This window comes from Hippocampus bargibanti, linkage group LG18, assembly GCF_051943395.1.
Source record: "Hippocampus bargibanti isolate YZ-2025 linkage group LG18, ASM5194339v1, whole genome shotgun sequence".
Lineage (NCBI taxonomy): Eukaryota > Metazoa > Chordata > Actinopteri > Syngnathiformes > Syngnathidae > Hippocampus > Hippocampus bargibanti.
In genome coordinates, this window is record NC_142751.1 from 5,217,844 (window position 1) to 5,238,557 (window position 20,714).

General features: G+C 38.7%; 1 protein-coding gene across 2 annotated transcripts in view; it reads right to left on the reverse strand.

The window, feature by feature from the left end:
• Positions 1-1,441: 1,441 nt before the first annotated feature.
• ythdc2 (YTH domain containing 2) overlaps positions 1,442-20,714 on the reverse strand; it is a 30,047-nt gene continuing 10,774 nt past the window's right edge. The window contains exons 12-32 of one of the 2 annotated variants that reach the window (XM_089020755.1): positions 20,305-20,440; positions 20,064-20,190; positions 19,872-19,937; positions 19,196-19,359; positions 17,018-17,114; positions 16,556-16,643; positions 16,301-16,381; positions 16,133-16,215; positions 15,395-15,500; positions 14,161-14,274; positions 13,809-14,081; positions 13,125-13,251; positions 12,794-12,999; positions 11,186-11,369; positions 10,389-10,486; positions 8,761-8,880; positions 6,136-6,275; positions 4,897-5,071; positions 4,572-4,763; positions 3,647-3,829; positions 1,442-2,042 (exon numbers count right to left, since the gene is read on the reverse strand). In XM_089020755.1, coding sequence (XP_088876881.1) covers positions 1,980-2,042; positions 3,647-3,829; positions 4,572-4,763; positions 4,897-5,071; positions 6,136-6,275; positions 8,761-8,880; positions 10,389-10,486; positions 11,186-11,369; positions 12,794-12,999; positions 13,125-13,251; positions 13,809-14,081; positions 14,161-14,274; positions 15,395-15,500; positions 16,133-16,215; positions 16,301-16,381; positions 16,556-16,643; positions 17,018-17,114; positions 19,196-19,359; positions 19,872-19,937; positions 20,064-20,190; positions 20,305-20,440 — 2,823 coding nt within the window. In that variant the 3' untranslated portion in view covers positions 1,442-1,979. The other variant, XM_089020754.1, reaches the window with a different exon arrangement.

Genomic DNA, 20,714 nt, shown 5'->3' on the forward strand with positions numbered 1-20,714 from the left:
TATTTATTTTTTTAACGATGCTAGTCACCCAGACATATCACGCAAAAAAACGAGCAATTTCATCATTTATACAACTTGAGCACGATAGTATTATCCACTGTTACTGCTTGTCTTTAATTGCATTGTTTTAAGTGTTTTAAAATACCATCAAAAACTAAGTAGCACAAATGTGACAAAAAACGGTGTATTTTGAATAGGGAAATCCTATAATCACGGACTACATTTATAGAGGGGAACTTCTGCACTGCACAACTTTTGCCTCTTTGATAAACCAGGAATCTTAAGACACTTTTTTTTTGCAATGGTTTAATGCGTAAATGTTTGAACATGCGCCAAGTCCCATTTTCCAAAAGCTATTCACGATGGGTGTGCATATGCACATTAGTACTGATGGCGAAGGGGTGCGCACTACTGTATGGATTTCCCCGGACTAGCCTCACATTCTTTATTGGGGTTGGGTTGTCCCTGTCATATTGTTTGCTACTTGTCACAACTCTTCTTCAAGCCTATCAAAGATGACCATGGTCAGGTACAAACAACCCACACTGGTCTCAGTCGCAGGACACAAAGAGAAACAATTTACGTATTCACTCTGATGGTGAATTTAGAGCAGTGGTCTTTAAGCCTTTTAGAGGTAATGAATACAGCCAGTAATATGCACATTCACCAAACCCTTCAGGACTGAATAAATAAATAAATAAATGTCAAATTTAAAGTAAAAAAAAAATCAATTTCAAGAGATATAGTTTTTTATATACAACATACTATCACAACAGTCACACGTTGACTACTAAGGTCTGTGTAACGTCTCAGTCGTACAGGAGTGGTCCATCAATGAAAAGGTTTCTTCAGCCATCATCTGTACTTCTTTGAAGGTGCCAGATGATAGGGCCAGAGCTACCAGCAAAATATTAGTTTGCTGACAAAGCCTCTTGGATGAGAAGCGAAACGTCAGACACTTTCAAAGTACAGATGGCGGCTGAAGGAACCTTTTCATTGGTTGACTACTAAGCTAACTACATTTCCCATAGCACTGATACGACAAGCAATGTCATGTGATCATCCGCAGCCAATGATGGCCTGTCATTACTAACTAATATGTTGAGTTGTGTGTGTGTCTTACCCTTCATGGCAGAGGCTCCGTCAAACCCCTCCCTGAAACCGACTCACCAAATCCCCAGAGGGTTCGACCGATTTAGAGTCTTCAATTCATCCATCCATGGGCGTTTTTTGGAATGTCAAAAGAACCACACAGTACACAGAGAAAACCCATTCAAGAACAAAGAACAGGCACACTCAATAGGGAAAAGCCAAAGTTGAGATTTCAACCCAAGGCAGATGTGACGCCACTAACACCGAGCAACATGCTCCAGTTATGTATTGCAATCCTATAAGTATATAGAATATTTAAACATTCATTTCTTCACAGGATGAGCAAGTGTAAATAACAAACAACAGTTTATTGAATAACATCGTAAATAAACATTGAATGGAAAACATTCTTTGGATTCCAATATCAACAAAACATTGACAAACGATTACAATGGCAGAGTAGAAATACTAAAACATCACCATAAAATCGAAATGTCTGAAAGAACAGTGTTTCATTTTTCTGTATTTGATTAACATACAATTGCAAAAAAACGGGTACATTTGGTATCCAACATGTAGAAAATAAATATAATGGTAGCCCGCACAAGGCAACTTTCAACGTTGAAGAAACAGACAATAAAAAAAATATGAACATTTCAAAACCATCACCACATCAGTCTTTTTCAATTTTTTTTTGAAATACTCCAAGGTTAATACAATGTTAGATTTACCCATTTAATTCAAGAGTGTTAGGAAGAGATTCTTAACAGATGCAGTTGAATACCTCAGTGGTTTGCAACTTGACAAACTGATAGAAACATTGGTAGAAATAATGCAAAGGGATGTCCCAATGATGCTGATGAAGTCAAGTGTGAACACCAAATTACTTAATACTTGGTGTTTCTCTCCCAAAGAGACAGCAGCATTCTGCCAGCGTGGGCATCTAATTCCTTAGGCAATCCAAGGGAGGAAAAAAAATCATGAAAGGATGAGTGTGAATACGTTCCAGATGCATTGGACACGATCAGACATAGCCTTAGTCAAAGTCAGTCAGTTTTATTGTCAAATATGCTAAAGTACATGAAATACAGCAAGGATGAAATTAATGTCCTCTCGGACCCAGCGTGCAAGGCATTTATAATGTGGCTAAAAAAGACATACAATTGACAACAGACAATACATGTAATTTCTGAATGTAAAGTGAGGTAGTGACGTACGTAATGTGAGGTAGTGTCATATGTAAAGTGACGTAATGTAGTAAGGCAAACGACCTTAGTTCCAGGTGATCTACTACAATTACAAAAATCCCGTTTTTTTTTTAAATATTGTAATTGATATCATTAAGGTTAACTAGTAGAATACAGCAGTTAAAGAAAAATATATCTGATTGAAAATTTTATATGCTTGAATTGACGAGTGGTCAATGAACCAAAATGTTGCAATGCAGTGAGGGACACTGATTCTTGTTAAAGGACAACCGACGTCTCCGGACAAGTTGTGTCCATAATTTGTAAAATGGATTCAAATGACTTCTACTGAGCGTATTTTCATAAGATTCCACCACAAATAGCGATATTTTACGTTTTAAGACTCGCGCTGAATATTCAAGAAGTCTTGTTTTTGAGTTGGTGACGAGTCCGTACGTGACGTCATGAAAGGACCGCCCCCTGACTGTAAAAAAGACGCATTGTATCGTCCTTCCATCACGCCAATGTATTTTGCTGTACGTGTTTGGTCTGAGAACCGTGTTGCACCCAAAAGCCGCCAGAAGAGGGAGTCCAAGATCCATATAAGGAATTTATCAGCCTGTGGAAGCGGAGGTGGCCACTGGAGGTCGCCATTTTGTGCCTCTTTTCTGGTGATCCATTGTTGCCCCAAAGTTGCCTCAAAATGGCAGGGAATAAATTCTTTAATCGATTGCAAACATGTATGCTTTCCTCTTCAGAACTATTTGAATCATATTCATAACTGGATGTGTAACAAGAAAGCATATTCTCCGAATCTGAAGCCATTGTTTTGATTCTGCAGCAATGCAAGAAGTCTTGGCGTGATGTCAAGAACTGGGGGCGGGACTTTCTGATTCACAGCTCAATTTTTTGCAGATTTTGGACACTTTAAGTCATTTTTATTTGTGTTTTGCATTTGAATAAAAATATCATACTGCTTGTTTTGGGTATTTTAGATGTTATAAAACGTTTTTCTGATGCCAGTTAAGAAACAAAAAAGTGATGTCGGTTGTCCTTTAAATGATACTACCGGGTATATAGGATATGTAGATGTCAAAATTGAGTTTTCAAACATAATGTATTGATGGAGAGCACAGTAGAATTGAGGCATAAACTATGAGTGTCAATATTATAGGAACCATCTTTGCCACATCTTTGCATCCCAGGCAAATAAATCAGGGATGAAAAGGGGAGAATGACATTGACAAGGACATGGTAGAAAATTTGGAATATCTCAAATTGAAATGCATCAATTTGATGCATTTTGAGAGAACAAATATACAGTCATCACGAGACTTTCTTGAGAAAATATGAAATGAAAAACCCACCTGTCCGTCCCTGCTAATTTGCACTTTCTTGTTGTCGTTCAATGAGTTGAGAATATGCTGGGTGCACTGGAAAGGTAAATTCTCTTTGTAGATCCACTCCACACTAAAAACTCCTCCTAATCGCCCAAACCCCCAGTCTTGGGAATTGGTGTAAGTGATAGTTGAAGACATGCGAGCATATCCCTGGAAAAGTACAATTATGATGCATATTCTCAAAATAAGGCCAGAAATGCATTGTTGTCAATGACCACAATGTGTCTCATGTGGCATCTTCTAATTGTCTATGATTCTATAAAAATGCAATTTGTGTGTTACTCCTGGGTTGAGTGAATACTGGCGCCTCTCGCTGCCGCTCCTCACCCGCAGAAAAAACTTGTGACTCAAGTGTCCTTGAGTTTTGAAATGCGTTTATAAATTCAATGTATTATGATTCATCATCATCATCATTATTATTATTATTATTATTCTGTATAGTAATCCCTCACTTTTAGACACTATTTCTACCAAAATAATGTATTGGTAAATAGTATGGTTTATGCAAAGGCCTCATTAAAAGCCCGTATCCAGCCTGTTTTAGATGAATAAAACTTCCCTTACATCTGGGGAGGGACAAAAACATGTGTCCTTTGATATGAAGTGAGCTAAAAAAAAGTTTGTCTTTTTATATGAATTGTGCTAAAAAACTAAATGAAAAACAAATTAACAGCTAAAAAAAACATAACTTCCCTTAAAAGATAGACATTAATGCCAGCCTCACCATAAAACAAAAAGACAAAAGAAAAACACATTTGTTATATTGGACTGACGACTGTGAATGCATATCACCCCTCAGCGGGATACAAGTGTAGAGCAGGAAACACCGTCTAAATAGCGCAGTCACATTTTTCTACATACTATAAATTCATTCAGCCAAAATTCTACATACCTGGAAGTGCCCAGAGCCTTGAACAGAAAAGATGAGGATGACTTCATTCTCCTGAAGTGCCTTGGTCAGTTTCGTCTCATTACCTGGGGTAGTGGACCAGATGCCTTTCTGATGTGAAATTTCTATGTTCCTCAAGTTGCTGCTTTTCATGATGAAGTACCGGACTGGTGAAAAGCCCAGCGGTGGTAACACCTGTTTTCAGAATCAGAATTTGAGCTTTTGAGATATAGAACTCTGGACTTTTACAACAAACAAAAATATATTCAGTATTATTCTGTTAATTGGACAATGGGTGTACAGATCAGAATTTTAAATTTGGTAATACCTTTTCTGAGGAAGAAGAGAATATGCTGTCAAACTGAGTGTCCAAGTTAATAGATGAGTCAGAATTCCTGGAGGAGAAACGTTGCTCCATGGGATGTTTTTTGCTCAGTGAAGTCTTATCACCACTCTGAGGTTTCTTCTGACATTTGCCTGAGACTCCTGGCACCCTGGAGCATCTACATTTGTGGGAAAGTGGAGGAGGGGGTACATAATAAAATAGGAACCAGCAAATACTTGCTCTAATCACACTCTGCCTAAGATAAACAGATATTCATAGTTATGAATGTAACACATTTTCAATAATTCTTGGACATGTATTGCATACAAGCACACGGTTACAAACTAGTGTGACTGAAAACAGATGGCAAAGGGTGTAAGGGGAAAAAAAACTGAAAAAAAAAAAATGGGGGCGAGGTGTATGCGACTTGTTATTATATATTTTGACTTGGTGTGCACAACAACCTGCGCACCCTCTCAGTTTCACATCCACAAAAAGTAATCAACTCGAGCTGTCTGGACTCCAATGTAGCGTCCCAGAAAATGCACAAGATGGCGCACAAGCTATGTTAGAAATGGGCTGATTTGTCTGATGGGAATTTGTGTCAACTTAACACATTCTTTATACGTTTAACCTCAATTGGTAGTCTTGTTGCGACACCCAACAATTCACCATCGCATTATTTATGGAGTTTTCCATTTAATTTTGCGATCAACATGGTGTTTTCAGACCAAATAAAGTACTCAAAATGCATTGGGTGTCGCTTTGTTGGTCAGGGTCGTTCCGAATGTGGCGTCACGTCAGGCATCGTCATCAACTCGAAAACAAGACTTTCTGAATATTCAGTGCAAGTCTTAAAATGTAAAATATAGCTATATGCGGTGGAATCTTTGTAAAATGCGCTCAGTAGAAGTCATTTCATGTGATTTTACAAATTATGGACGCAACTTGTCTGGAGGTGTCGGTTGTCCTTTAAGGCTGGAAAAGGTGGGTGGGTTTAGAATGTTGACATAGAACTGGTCAGCCGTGGAAAGTTGGCGATGTGAAAAGTAAATCTCACGTCAAAAAAAGGTTGGAGATTTAAACAAATACTAACCACAAGAAATGCAAAGCTGATAAACGACAGCAATTAAAAAAAAAAACGAGTGTAGTGAAAATCTTTGGATGCAGGAGGGGGACTCCTGTTCAACTTTCTCAAACAGGGCTACTGAATTTACTGAAATGCAGATGATATCTTATTACCCATCATCAGTGGCTTTGCAGGTGAACTTTGGGTTGCCTTTAGAGCTGTGTATGAACCTTTCTGACATTGAAGGGCAGGGACGTTGGCCTATTCCTGAGGGCTGCTTCAAGCCTGCTCCATGCTCTTCTGTTGTAAGAACCTACAGAATATAATTTGAGTGATATGTTAGGAAAGTGTATCTTTGTGTCAACTTTGTGAAGGATTCAGGAGACATACTATATATACAGGTAACATCCGACTTATGACCATCTCGATTTACGACCACCCATACATACGACCACGACCTCCAGACCCTATTTTTAAAATTTGCCTGGCACAGCAATGCGCTAGCAGGCAGTCAACGTGTATGACAATTTTGGCCAGCTCGCCAGCATCTAATTCTCGACTGTGTGATGGCACCAGAGAGGGGGCGTTTGCAAGTCATTTAGCCTCCGAGTCTCTATTCAACATTTTTAATTGATTTCGACTTACGACCATTTCGACTTACGACCGTTTGGTCGGAACGGAACTCGGTCGTAAGTCGGATGTTACCTGTATATTTTTCACATCTCAATAGCAGCACTATTTCATACCGACCATCAGGTCTACCTGAGAAACTCTGAAGGATTTTCAAACAACGTAACCTTTCATTACTTTTTCAAACCCGGTCACAGCTTGAAACACAGTACAAAATTCAGATCCCACAAACCCAGATTAATTTCATTCATAAATTGGGTTTCCACATCACAATGCGTTTCTACTTAGGCTTATGCATGAAGTTGCTCAGATGAGTGGTGAAACATCTCAGGTTTACAATGAAGGTCATTTTTGATCATTTGTGCAATCTGAATTGCACAAATCTATCTTTTTTTTTAATCTGACATCTTTCATATATTTCGACATATATCAAATACGTATCAAATGCATCTGCAATGTGGACTCTCAGGTCACGGTCATCCAACAGACACATCATCAAAAGCCAAATATGGGCAGGGCAAGTGGTGGAGAGTGTTTTGGATGGAAAGCTCATGATCGCCCTTGTATCTGAAAAGTTGTTGATTTTAGATATGATTTGACACTAGAAGCAAAGAAGAAAGCGGTCTTTTGTTTGAGATAGTAAAAACAGCCCCACAGACAGTTAAATTTGTCATGCCAGTCAATTATATGCTGTCATCTTGAGAGAAGTCTCCATGAAATAAGGACATCGAGGAGCATCATCAGGTGTGAGGGCTTATGAAGGTACAAAGAGAGAAGTGAGGTGAGACCTCACCTACACCGGCATACAGTCAAACTTCGGTTTTCAAATGCGTCGGTTCTCATCCAATTCGGTTGTCAACCAAAGATTTTGCGTTTTTTAATGCCCCGGTATACAACCAAAATTCGGTTCTCAACCAAACTGAGCGCACCACTCGACTGCCCTCCGCTTCCTTATACGTCTCTTTCCTATACGTCACGTCATCGTGTCGTGCCTTCCTCATTGTGACCGACGCATCACGGTACCAAAGAAAGCAAGTGGAAGTGGTCAACGTGACGAAAAAGAGGAAAATAGTGTGAAAAACTATAGAATTAAGGAAGATTTGATCATGAAATATGAGTAAGGTGTGCATGTTTCTTTTTTTTGTTAAGGCCATTGATCTTTTTGATCCGGCCCATTAAAGGTTGGCACACAACTGAGGTTTCATTTGGACTTGTAATGAAAACATTTCAACACTGGATGGTGCAGTTAGTTGAAGTTACAGAGCACAGGGTGGGCGGGGGAGACGAAGAGGGAGGAAGAAAGATAGAGGATACAGTCCATGGCCCATCACACCGCCAGTATGTCTATAAGTGCCCCCTGCCTGACATCCCGCCCAGCCCATGTGTCACAGGTGATGACACAAATCTTTATGCGATATATGCATACATTGACTCTGGCTGACCATGCGTCTTGGAGGTAGAATAATAATAATAATAATACATTTAATTTATAAGTGCCTTTCAAAACTCTCAAGGTCACTTTACAGTCACAGGATACGCACGCTTTGGAGTCGTAACAGTCTCGCCGTGGGCTGTCAGAATAGAAAGAGCACACATAGAGATCTAGTCTTTTATAGAATTCCTTCTGTAAAACGCCCCTTTCAGACAAAACGGTGAAAGTTATTCTGACATGCTTTACATCGTAAGAATTGGACTGAGAATTTAATGCTCGTCTTTGCCAACAACAGTGATGTGATTGAGATGTGAACACAGAGAGCCACTGGGCAGCGCATGCGGATCGGGAGCTTCACGATGCCAACATTCGGTCTAATCCGACCCCTACTACTTATCTTGGAAACGGCAACAGTAACTGCCACATTGCCTTAAACATGTGCAGGATTACAGACTGGCGGTTACACACAGTATATTGTTTGCAGTGTCAAGGGACAACATCGAGAGCGGCGTCCAATTTTGCTTCAACTAGGTAGAAACGGTTTTAGGTTATGCAGTGTAGTTGCACACTCATGTTAAATATAGAAGGCAAATGTGTGTGGCTGCTCAGGTTGTGGGTCATCCAGTCAACTAGCTCATGAAATTGGACACTCTTAGCGTGTGTTACAGGGGTGCAATACTTAAGTATACAAACATTCAACACAAGTTTTTCTGAAAACTGAAAAACTGTGACTTACCAAAGTGAGGGTTTGAATGGTCATCTCATCATCGTTCGACCAGGGTTTTGATGGGCAACAGATTCTTCTGATGAACAGATTGTGCCACTTGTTTCTCAGGTCAAACACCAATTCTGCTGACTAACAGGATATTCCAAAGTTATCATAAGACCTGCAAATACTGGTTGCAAAAACTAAGATTGCTGATTTGAAAGATGATCATTTACAGTTTTTTTTGTTTTGCTTGAGTAAATTGGATAACGGTAGATTAAATTACTTGTTTTCACTAAACTACTCATCAATATTCAACTTATAGTGGACAATAACTCAGAAAACAAGGGTTGCTCATTGCAATTTAACTTTCAGACTACGATTAAACAAAGGGTGACCCAAAAAGATGCGTACCCATGAAAATTTCAATTGTGGCTTTGATTAAAAAGCGATTTATTTCAAATTACAACCACACATTATTCAGTTTATGGAAGACCATTCACCAGAGTTTCGGCTATTTCTGTCATTTTTTAGTCAATTAATGGCTTTCCGAAGATGTATTCTAAATGTCCACCATTTTGTTTCAAGCAAACCTGTACTCATCTGACAAAGTTGTCAATCACTTTTATACACTCCTCTTTCGAGAGGGTGACCCAAAATATGCGTCCTACTGAGTCCCTCACTGCAGCAATTTTTTTTCTCCCGCCATAAATTGTCTAAAAATGTACAGAAATAGCTGAAACTCTGGTGAATGGTCTTTCATAAACTGAATAATGTGTGGTTGCAATTTGAAATAAACAGCTTTTTAATCAAAGCCACAATTTAAATTTTCATGGCTATGCATCTTTTTGGGTCACCCTGTAATTTGGGTTGAAATGCAACAAGAGTGTTGAACCTTAGCGCAGGAAAAAAACAACAATGTTATAGCCTTCGACTCGGTTACTTAGAAATGTTCCTTGTGGGTTTAAGCTACTCAGCTTTTAATCCAGTTCTGTTGGCAGTTGCTTTGTCTGCTTGCATTGTAGCATTTCCACAAATACTGCCATTGCATCTGGATAGTTCCCGTTCTCAATCGCTTAGTCAAGATGGGAGGCGAACAGCAGAAATGAGCCAAGCCCGAGATTAATTTTTGAGCTTCATGGCAATGGCTACGAATGCTATTATGTATTGTTTTATTATCTATTTAAAGAATTTGAAATTAAAAAAGTGCAGTGATGGAGCATGAATCGCGTTGGTCCTTTGATAAAATGCATTGTTTCTCTCTCAAATTCAGTGTAACAGTTGTGAATATATTATTTTATTTTTCGGACCGCTTTAACCGCACTAGGGCTTGCTGGAGCCTATCCCAGCTGTCTTCGAACAGTAGGCGGAGGACACCCTGAACCAGTTTGCACACAGAAACGAACAACCATTCAGAATCAGAATCAGAATACCTTTATTCGTCCCGCAATGGGGAAATTTGCAAAATTCCCGCTCATACTCACACGCAGGGACAATTTGGAGTATTCAATCAGCCTGCCATGCATTTTTTTTGGAATGTGGGAGAAAACTAGAGGACTTGGAGAATACCTACCTGTTAATAAATTAGTTGTAAACAAATTAGTTTGTACACCCTGTTAGCATGTATTGAAAGATTGTACACGTCAATTTCTCCACACCTCACTCGTTGTCTGGAAGATGAGCCACTCATCAATTTTCAACTCAGCGCAGGCAATTTCCTCTGTCTCACTGTCACTCAGCTCATCCACTTGACTGTCTGAAGGAACAACGTAAAGGTAAAAAGGCAGCATATGTTGAATCAACTCCAACACAATAAATGAACTTTTGCCAACGGAATAAAAGGAGAACAATACAATCTTGTAGAGCTCTAACAAAAGTGTCCACAAGACCACCACAGATAATTTGTTTGTTCTGTCTAAAATCTGACACGCCTCTTGCTTTGATACTGAACAACAATTTTAAAATTAAAGCTCAGAACAAGTCACATCAGTTTGTTTGACCATTCTTCTTTAAACTATCAGGGATTATTATTCAAAGCAAAACAAGAAATGTAACTCAAGATGTCAAAGATATGAGATGTGAGATGGGTTTTTACGTGAAATTAGTAATTCATTCATTTCGATGCTCTCAGCACAAAGAATGACTACCTGTGCACACAGGCTTAAAAACAATAAAAAACGGATTTCTCTGGCTCGGGCTTGGGCTCTGGCTCGGGCTCTGATAGTGTTAGGTCTTTTTGTTTTTACTTTTGATTCCTGCTTCATTAATAATGACCTTAACAATAGGTGTTCCATTTTGTCATTTGTTACACCCTATTTTGTTTTGTAAGCCATTTGGCCAACTACAATTAAGTGAATGTTGCAGATAATGTAGCTGCAATGACAGCAGGTGCATTTGTACTTTTAAATTCAGGTACATGTGTACTGCATTTCCAGTAGTTATACTAGAACCGTACCTTTTTGAACAGTAGCTTCATGCAGGGCAGAGCAAAGATGTCTGGAACCGCCTGCAAATATAGCTACAGTGATGGCTGTCACCAAAGTACAACAGCGAACACTGGCAATCCGGTGGCCTCTGCTCATTTCATCATAGACCAACCAGTCTGTGGGAAAGCCCCGTGGTAGTTTGGGTGATTTATCCTGGAGAGAATTAAAAAAAATAGATTTACCGTACCTATTACAAAACTCAACTCCTATGACGCTTGTATGTTGAGTAAAATGTCAATTAAAACAGTAAACAATGATTTGCAAATCTTTTTGAACCTACGTACAGTTATATGCATACCCAACAAAGGCAAGATATTTAACTCATTCGCTGCCAATTTATTCGGGAATTGAAAAGTGCGACGTGGAGTGCCATTCCCAAATTTGTTTGGGGTTTGTATTTTTCTTGCGGGAGGTGCCAATAAAGCGCTAGTCAGACCTCTGGCAATGTATTTTCCCTTCCACAAGGGGGTGGCATTTGGCTTTTAACATTGTTAGCGCTTTATTACAGATTCAGCTGTTGTTAAAGAGCTATATAAATCAATATGTATGCATTGTATTTTGTACGGCTGTCCCATTTCAAGCTCAGATAACTCCCGACCCATATAATATAGGAATTAACTCTTTTTTTTATGAAGAAAGAAGAGAATCTAATGTTTCCAACTCAGTACTGAATGTTTACTTAGTCCTAGCCCTCAATATTCTGTGGCTCCTGCAATTTTAGTGAAAATGACAAAAACCTTGGCACTGGAGTGGACTTTTTGCACATGCAAGTGAATGAGTTAATATTAAAACTCATGAATGCCAGTTTCTTTTTGCATATATTCTGGCGTACAATGTCATACAGTTTTAGAAACGATGTTTGAAACATGCTCCAAAATGTGACCGAGTCCATCGGATTGTTGAGTAAATTCAGTTGGATGGCAAACAAGAATGGTAAAAAAAAATCCACCTACAAAGCTTCAACCATTAGGCTACATTCACATCATAATGCACAATGTCCAATTTTGAATTTTTGTAAAAAAAATCGTTTTATGTATTCCCTCTCAAATTGCCACTCCTTATATGAGCAGAACCTTTCCATAATTTAACATGTCAAGCATGTCAAATCATGAGAAAAAAAATGGTTCCATGCAGTGGGGCTCATTTTTTCTCAGATTGACAGTAGTGAGGTGGTGAGAGGGAGAATTATTTTGGATATATGAGGTGATGCTCCTGATTTCATTGAGATGTCTATTAAAAATTATGTCACGTCATTGCCATGGGCAACAAATGAACCCATTGGATGGAAGGACTGGTACTCTCACCAGTCCTCTCACCACAATTGTCTACTTATCCTTCATGTTCCAGGTGAGATGATGAAATTAAAGTTAAATATAAAGTCAACTTTGACTTCAAATAAATATACTGCCCACACGGTTTTTCACAAATATCGAAATGGGATCTGGCCCTATTTCAAAATAGGCCACATTAGTGAACCATTTGACAGGTTGCTGTTTCAACAATGTTTGTATTTTGCATCCATATCTACCTCAACAATTATTTTGTTCCAAAAGAATACAGTAACTTCATTTACATACCTCCTTGTTCTGGGACTGATTCAATGTGGACGTAGGGTGAAAATAGACTTTCTTCTCCTTATTACCCGAGGGCTGGTTCGTCTCAGGGTTAATATGAAGCAGATTTGGGTACATGCCAGCCACCAGGGCCGCCTTCACCACTGCCCAGTTTTCTGAGTTGATGTTCATGTCACGTATATCACTTTCCCCATGGGCCCTCACAAAGCCTGAAGGACAAATGGAAATAATGTAACAATTCATTCAACTTGAATTGTTTCAAATATTTCAGGATGCCAATTTTGAAGAAATGCAAAAAAAAAAAGAAAAACTTAAGTGTAAATTAAAGACGGACCAGTTGCTCGAAGATGTCTCAAGAGCTGTGTTCGCATGCCAAGAATCATGTCCATGGTGGCGTTGGACAGAAAGTTCTTTTCGCAGAAGGACCTCTCTAAACCATCATTGCGAGCCTTCTGCCATGCCTGATAAACGACAAGCAATGTCTTGTTGGGACAGCTTATATTTTAGAGGCTTTGCAAATATTAACTGGGATGTGCCCAATGATGAAAATGTACCAAATGCATGATAAAATGCAAATAAATCTGTCATTGATTATTTAATATTGTTCGCACTACATGGAACTTCAGAGTATAAGGTGCACCTTAAATGGTCTATTTAAAAACAGATTTCCAATATAGGGTGCACCGCATTACAAGGCACGAAGAATAGAATCAACCATAGTGGCTGTGGTTGTGTTATGCATCTACAAGAAGGGGCTAAGCGAAACGAAATACAATACAATACGGCTTTATACAGTTTTCACAACTGCTGAAGATGTCACAAAGAACTTTACATGACATTTAAAATACTATCATAAGGCACAATGTCAGCGTTTGAGAATATTTAATGCATTTTAGATATGCCTGATAGAGCGGAAAATATAGTAAATACATGAAAAGTCTCCAATTATATTCCATACAAATATCTATTGAACCTGAGTCAGTGTTGAATTGGGCACTCAGTAGACAATTTAAAGTACCTGGAAAATTCTCAGCATGGTCATGTGGTCACTGAAGGTGTTGGAAGAATAATGTTTTCGGCACTGAAGAGCAGCTCTCTTTTGAGAGCCCTGGACAGGAAGTACAAAGGGGTCCCGGTATCCTAATGTACAGGCAATTGTCAAAATGGGGTCGAGACACTTCAGCACCACAGCACATAACACCATCTTTCCCAGATGGGGCTCAACAGGTAGATCGGCCAGATGGAAGCCAAGATCAGTCAGGTCTTCATTCTGGTTCATTGCGTCTATTGTCTGATAAAGAAGATGATGTTGAAATAATACTGAAGATGTGTGGGTATGGTGCATTGTGAAGGGATCTTTATCAGATAACCTTAAGCATCTGCACAGCACTTTTTACAGCATGTGCGGTCGGAGGTTGTGGAGCTTTGGACAAGAACTCTGACACTGGAGAGGGAGTCAGCAATTTGGTCTGCAGACATAATTCCTAAAGCACGCACACAAAACATGACATGTAAAAGAAAAACTCATGTCTTGCGAATACATTTTATCATTTACTTTCCATTCATGTCTGACACAATTGTTTATTGTTCTTCATGTTCCACTGTCAAATGGGATTTTATATGTACGTGCATGGAATTGCGAATCATAAGTTCATATTATGTGATACTAATGTTCTTCCCTGAAAGTTACATTTGTGCACGACAATTTTGGCCAGCCAGCCAGCATCTCACTCTCACACAGCAATCGACTGTGTGATGGCACCGGAGGGGAGAGTGTCCACCGAACGCTGGCGCGATGCGGCCAGGACTCGAGCCGAGGCGGGTAGGGGTCGACGCAAGTCATTTAGCACCGAGTCTCATTGTTTTGTGATAATAAACAATTGTGTCAGATTGTATTGTTCAAGTGAGTGTAAACGGGGACAAAATTATCGCAAATTCTAAACATTATTCATTACAGTTTGACATTTCGGTCCAGCTTTTAGCAAGGATCAAGAAAGTTGAGGCACATGGCTTGTTTTCGTAGGCCACATAAAAGGATGTGTCAGGTCAGATCTGACCCGCAAGCCTTGAGTTTCGCACCTGTTAGAGTCTGTATATAATATAAATGTACAATGTAACAGAATATCATTTAAATAATTACTTTTGTATTTATTCTTTTATTTTCATTTTTTTTTTTCAATTTATGATTTTTTTTCAGTAGGTGTGAATTTATTTTCCGACTGTTAGAGCATCTGAGTCTTATACTTCCTCATTCAATGTTTGACTTAAACATACCTTCCATGCAAAATATAACACTGACGCAACTTACGAACAAATTCCCCTTACGAACGACCGCTCAAAACGTATCTCGCATACTATATAAAATGCGGATTTTAGAAATAAAAAGGTGAAAAGACCTTTGAATACCTCTATTTGCTTCAATAATATAATTCTGATTCTGATAATAGTAACATGACGGCTTCAACATGACCTGCGTTCATTTGTGGTGTTTATGGTTCTGTGTATCCAGCATGTTTGGACATAGTCACAATAGACAAACAGTCATCACAGCAACAAACCTAACTTGTGTTTACTTTTGATATTAACATTGAAATTGGGTTCTACCTGCAGAGGCATCCGTAGCAGCTGTGGAACCTGATACTCTTGCATATTGTTGAACCGTAGTTGACTGAAGAGGTGGAAGCAAATCCCTGGTTGGCACCGCCCCGCTCTGTTGACGTGCAATTTTCAGTCCCATGTTCCGTATTGTCAAACAAACACTGTTTTAGTCACTGAATAAATGGATACTTCATATGAAATTTTCAAATTACAAAACCCCTCAAAATGAAATTTTTGACTTGTTACAAAAGAAATGTAAAGATACGAAAGGTCTGGACTGCCTAGTTTCCTGAATGCAAGATGCTTACTGCTGCTCTGCCATTGGCTAATACCTTGCATCTTCCTGTCTATATCAGTGGCACTTTGACAAGCCCCAAGCTAACATTTGCATCAATATACTTCTGTGAGAGACAGCAGAAAGCAAGCGTGCAAGCTAATGCAGGTGCAGTGTGCAGACTAGCTAGCAGTAACTTTGCCTATGGACCCAGAGAGATGACTTTCATTCTGATCGTTTGGCTGGATTTTTGTTTTTTACCAATCACGAGGAACAGAAAACCACTCATATTAATGGTGAGTATTATCACAGTTATTTTAAATAATACATTCTGACATTTTGTTGAAATCACGTGCGTGTTTGTTTGTCTGTTTGCGTGCGTGTTTGCGGCATGTTTGTGTGCGTGTTTGCTCACCAGTGGAACCGCGATTCCCAAAACACATTCTAAATATGGATATAATTGTTGTTACCTTCCTCTTCGTTGAAGAGCACTAGCTTTTGAAATCCAGACCGTCTTTAACATTGAGATGCGACTGATGGTATCAAACGATTTCTATAAAAGAAGAGACATTTGTTGACAAATACTTTTGTCTATTGATAACGTGCAATTCTTGTGAAATTTAGGAACATGTTCATACCTCTTTGACTCTTCCAGAATCAATCACAAAAACGACATCATTGATGGTGATGCTTGTCTCGGCAATGTTAGTTGAAAGAATCTGGCAGGCGAAAAATTGCAAAGGATCCCTTTTGACTAGCTCAAGGTCATTTGATATATAGTATGTGTTACACACATCTCAACACTTAATTAATTAGAGAATCCAGCTCCAATGACAGTTTCCTATGGAACCGAAACATGTATTCTCTTTGTAAATATGGAGACAAAAACTTACAATTTTTCTAACATTCAGTGGAGACGTCTTCATAGCTTTTTTCTGTTCAATGCTTGGCATGTCCGAATGAAGTGTGAACACCTGGTACCTGAAAGGAAAATATACTATGTCAGACACACTCTTCAGAATGTGGCTAACCTTGACGTGAATGGCTCTGTGAGAATCATTCAAGACAATGTTTGCATGGCAGCAGTGAGCCATGACGAAAGACTTTCCAAGCCATCCATATTTTCAATCCAAACCAGAGATGGGCAACTGAAGGCCCGAGGCTCTTTAGCCCTTTCTTCAGTTTGTGACCTGATAACATGATAAACTGTACACTGGTGATGCAAAATTTGCATCACCATCAATGATGTCGTTTTTGTGATTGCTTCAGGAAGAGAACTACCACTCAACTTAAACCAGGAGTGTTTGGTACACTATTCATTCGTGAGCATGAATCATCTGACCAAATTATTTTACCTTTTGGAAACGGCAGAAAATCTCTTATCATCGTAGAGGATACGGTCCCTGAGCGACACGATGTCATCATATCCAGGAAGAAAAATCAGCACAGCACCTGAGACAAATAGATATGAGCACATTTAAACAGATTCAGAGGTACAATGAATAATCAAGATGGTACATAATTAACAAGATTTGTACCTACAGAATTGGCAAAACTATCAATTATTTAATGCACTGTATTGCCTTTGTATTTTGAATCCCCATCTATTATTGATGCAAATAATCGCATATAGTTCTGAATGAGTTGAGTGGATTTAATACATTGACTCGCATGGGAGCACTGTTTAATAATAAAAACATTTTTACAAATAGCCAAAATGTGTCATCATTTTGTTATAAATGGTAAACTTGATCGGACATTTTTTGGGGAAGAAATCACTGACTTTTTTTTACTTCTTAGATAATACTACAATTGTGACTTTTGGGATAAAATTGAATTTGTTCCAAATTAACGTAAAATTGCCTTTATTTTCCATTGTGCCAGACACATGCAAAAATGTGTTCACTCCAGCAGGGATGCATCTGGGAAATTTAAAAAGTGGGCCAGTTAAAAAGTGGGCCAGTTGGCCCCCTTGTGTCTAAAAACGGGTCCAAATTCTATAATTGGTGGGTCCAATTTAACGAGATTGCCAAAGTATACAAAACTTGGTTGAAATAAACCAAAATACATCCATTGCAGCATATTTCTACATTTCTGATACAAAAAAAAACATTATTTGACAAAATCTATTTTTATAATACATAAACAATTTTAGTTTAAGTCATATAATGTATTCATACATACAATATGTTTTTCTATTTTCTTCTAGTTACTACACAATCAATCCAGTGCTATTTTGATATTCTATGGCACCAGTGTCAAGGTCAAGGCCCGCGGGCCAAATCCGGCCCGCCACATCATTTTTTTCGGCCCGCGAAAGCAAATCAGACTTGTGAAATTCCATGATGATTGCTAAAATCTGAGCCAAAATTTCATATTTTTGGATGTCAACCACAATAAAAGTCATTATTCTTGACTTCAGATTTGAAAACGAGTTATTCATTAATTTGCTGTGTGCTCTATATGTAATATTTGAAGGGATTTATACATTCAAATGGGTTCCCCAAATTCATAACGGCCCTCGAGAGGAAACCATAACTACAATGTGGCCCGCGGCAAAATATGAGTTTGACACCCCTGTTCTATGGTATTACAGAGAATGCAAAGAGAACAGACTAAGCAAAATACTTTCACAAATGTCTTTGCTTTGAAGATTTCCAATGTGCTGCAACAGCTCTGAAATAATTCCACGAAATTCGAATCATTAACAGCGGTTTTCTGAAACGAATTGTCACTACCCTCCATTGTTTCTTAAAAAACTAAAATGTTTGTTTGCTGCTCGTTTTTAATGTCTTTTCGAGTTTTACTCTTGTTCTCTCGCTCCATACTGCAACCATCGATGTCGATGTGGTTCAATGTAAATACTGCAATGCACCATGGGTAAATAAATATTTAATTATCTCTTTAGGCAGTTTCGGGCAGATCACAACGAAATGTAAAACCTCTGAAGCAGTTTTCAATTGCCGTTTCACTATTTTTTTTTTTTCTTTAGCTATTTTAACAGATGTAATATGTGGTGCAGATCATATAGCAATATGTGCCAATCGTAATAGACATGCGCCGGTGCAGTGAAGTTACAAAGTTGCACCAGTGGCTGTCAAAATGCGTAAATGGCGCAAGGCTGCGGCCCAGATGCATCCTTGCTCCAGTGCCATGCTTTTTGTCATTTTCACTTGAATTGCAGACATAGAATATTGAGTTTTAGGACTACATAAATATTCAAGGCAGCGTAAGAAACTGGAGACCATCTTCTTTCATCAGAAATAAATAAATCCCAAGTTATATGGGTCGGGAGTTATCTGAGGGGCAAGTGGGGCGGCTGTACAAAAGGCAAATGCTGCCCTTTCGAGGGAGGGAAAAACATTGCCAGACGTCTGACCAGGGATTGCTCGGCACCCCCCTGCAAGAAAAACCAAAACCCAAACAAATTCGGGAATGGCGCTACACGTCGTGCTTTTCAATTCCCGAATAAATTCGGGAATGGCAGTGACATTGACATGAGTTAACACTTCACAGATTATGATGAGACACACCATCACATGTGGTTGAGCAGATCTTGTGCAGCAAGTCCATGATGAGATCTAGGTCTACAAACTCATCATCAAAGTTGTCGTGGTACACTTTGAGCAGTTCTTGGTCTTCGGAACTTTGCTCGGCACTGGAACACTCAATGTGGTTATCCATTGTTTTGTTGGCACTGCACAAATAAAGATACCCGTGCGATGACATGCTTATTTCGCGTTTATCCTGCATGCCACAAATGGAAAACATAAATGGATGCACACCCTCAGTTATTTGTATTACCCCTTCTAAAAATGTTCAGTTACAGCAGGTTTAATGCTCAGATAAAGGTGGAAATGTTTTTCAAATGACTCTTGGCATTCTTTTTTGTGTCACAAAAGCCTGGTAAATGAATACACGCCTGACTCATTTTTTATCCACTGTATATCTCATTGTAAAATTAATAAAAATTGAGTTATTGAGATCTATACAAGTCCCCGAAAAAAATCATTATTTGTGACAGTTTCATTTGAACATGAAACCAAATTTGGCCACAAAAAATAACCTTTTTTTATTATGAAAAGAAAACAGTCATTAAGAAAACCAATTGACAATCCAATATTGTTGAAGTACGATAAAACCATCAACTCTGTCCAAAATCACCAAATGTAGATGTGCATTTTCAAGATAAAATAATACTGAACTCACATTGAGGACTGAAGAAGATCAGCAGCCTCTACCTGCTGCAAGTTTGTGGCAAAGTCCAAGGCAGTCCTTCAATTAAAAGAAAGCAGTTGTGTGCTATAATTTTGAGATAATGTAAATATGAAGACAATTAACATTTCACTTGTGAGCGGCAACGGTTCAATTACTTCAAACAAATAAATCTTTATGTATTACCATCCATTGAACGCCTTCAAGTTGATGTCAGCCCCCATGTTAAGCAACCGCTCAATCTCAGGGAGGAATCCTCGACCTGCTGTCACCATTAAAGTGGTGGCCCCTGTCTCGCTGTGCATGTAATCAACTAAGCAAATCAACACAAACGTGAGGAAACAAAATCAAATTCCGCACGAAAATATGTAAAACTGTAGATAATGTTATCTATTACAATTGTACACTCAGTACTGTTTAGTCATACTATTGGCATTCTCATTGAGAATGAGGTTGAAGAGTTGAGCAACATATTCCTGGCCTTCATTCACAAAAATGTTTGCTATGCAGGAATCCATCTCTTTCTGGATCCGTGGCTCCAACGGCTCTAAGCCATCTCCATCCTGTCAGACAAAAAAGTGACATTTAAAAGGTGAGGTCCAAAGATGGATAGATGCAGTTGACACACTTTTTTCCCCTTTCTGCAAAAAAAATGCAATACATTTTGAAATGTTGTGGATTCCATGTGGTGATACATAAATGTGTTTTTTGGAAGCAGTTTCGCCTGAAGGATTGAGGAAGGTATTCAATGTTGTTTTTCAGTCTTGCCATTTTACATGCAGGGATTTCTTTCAGAATCCCTGAATATTTTGACTATATTATAAACCGTAGATGATG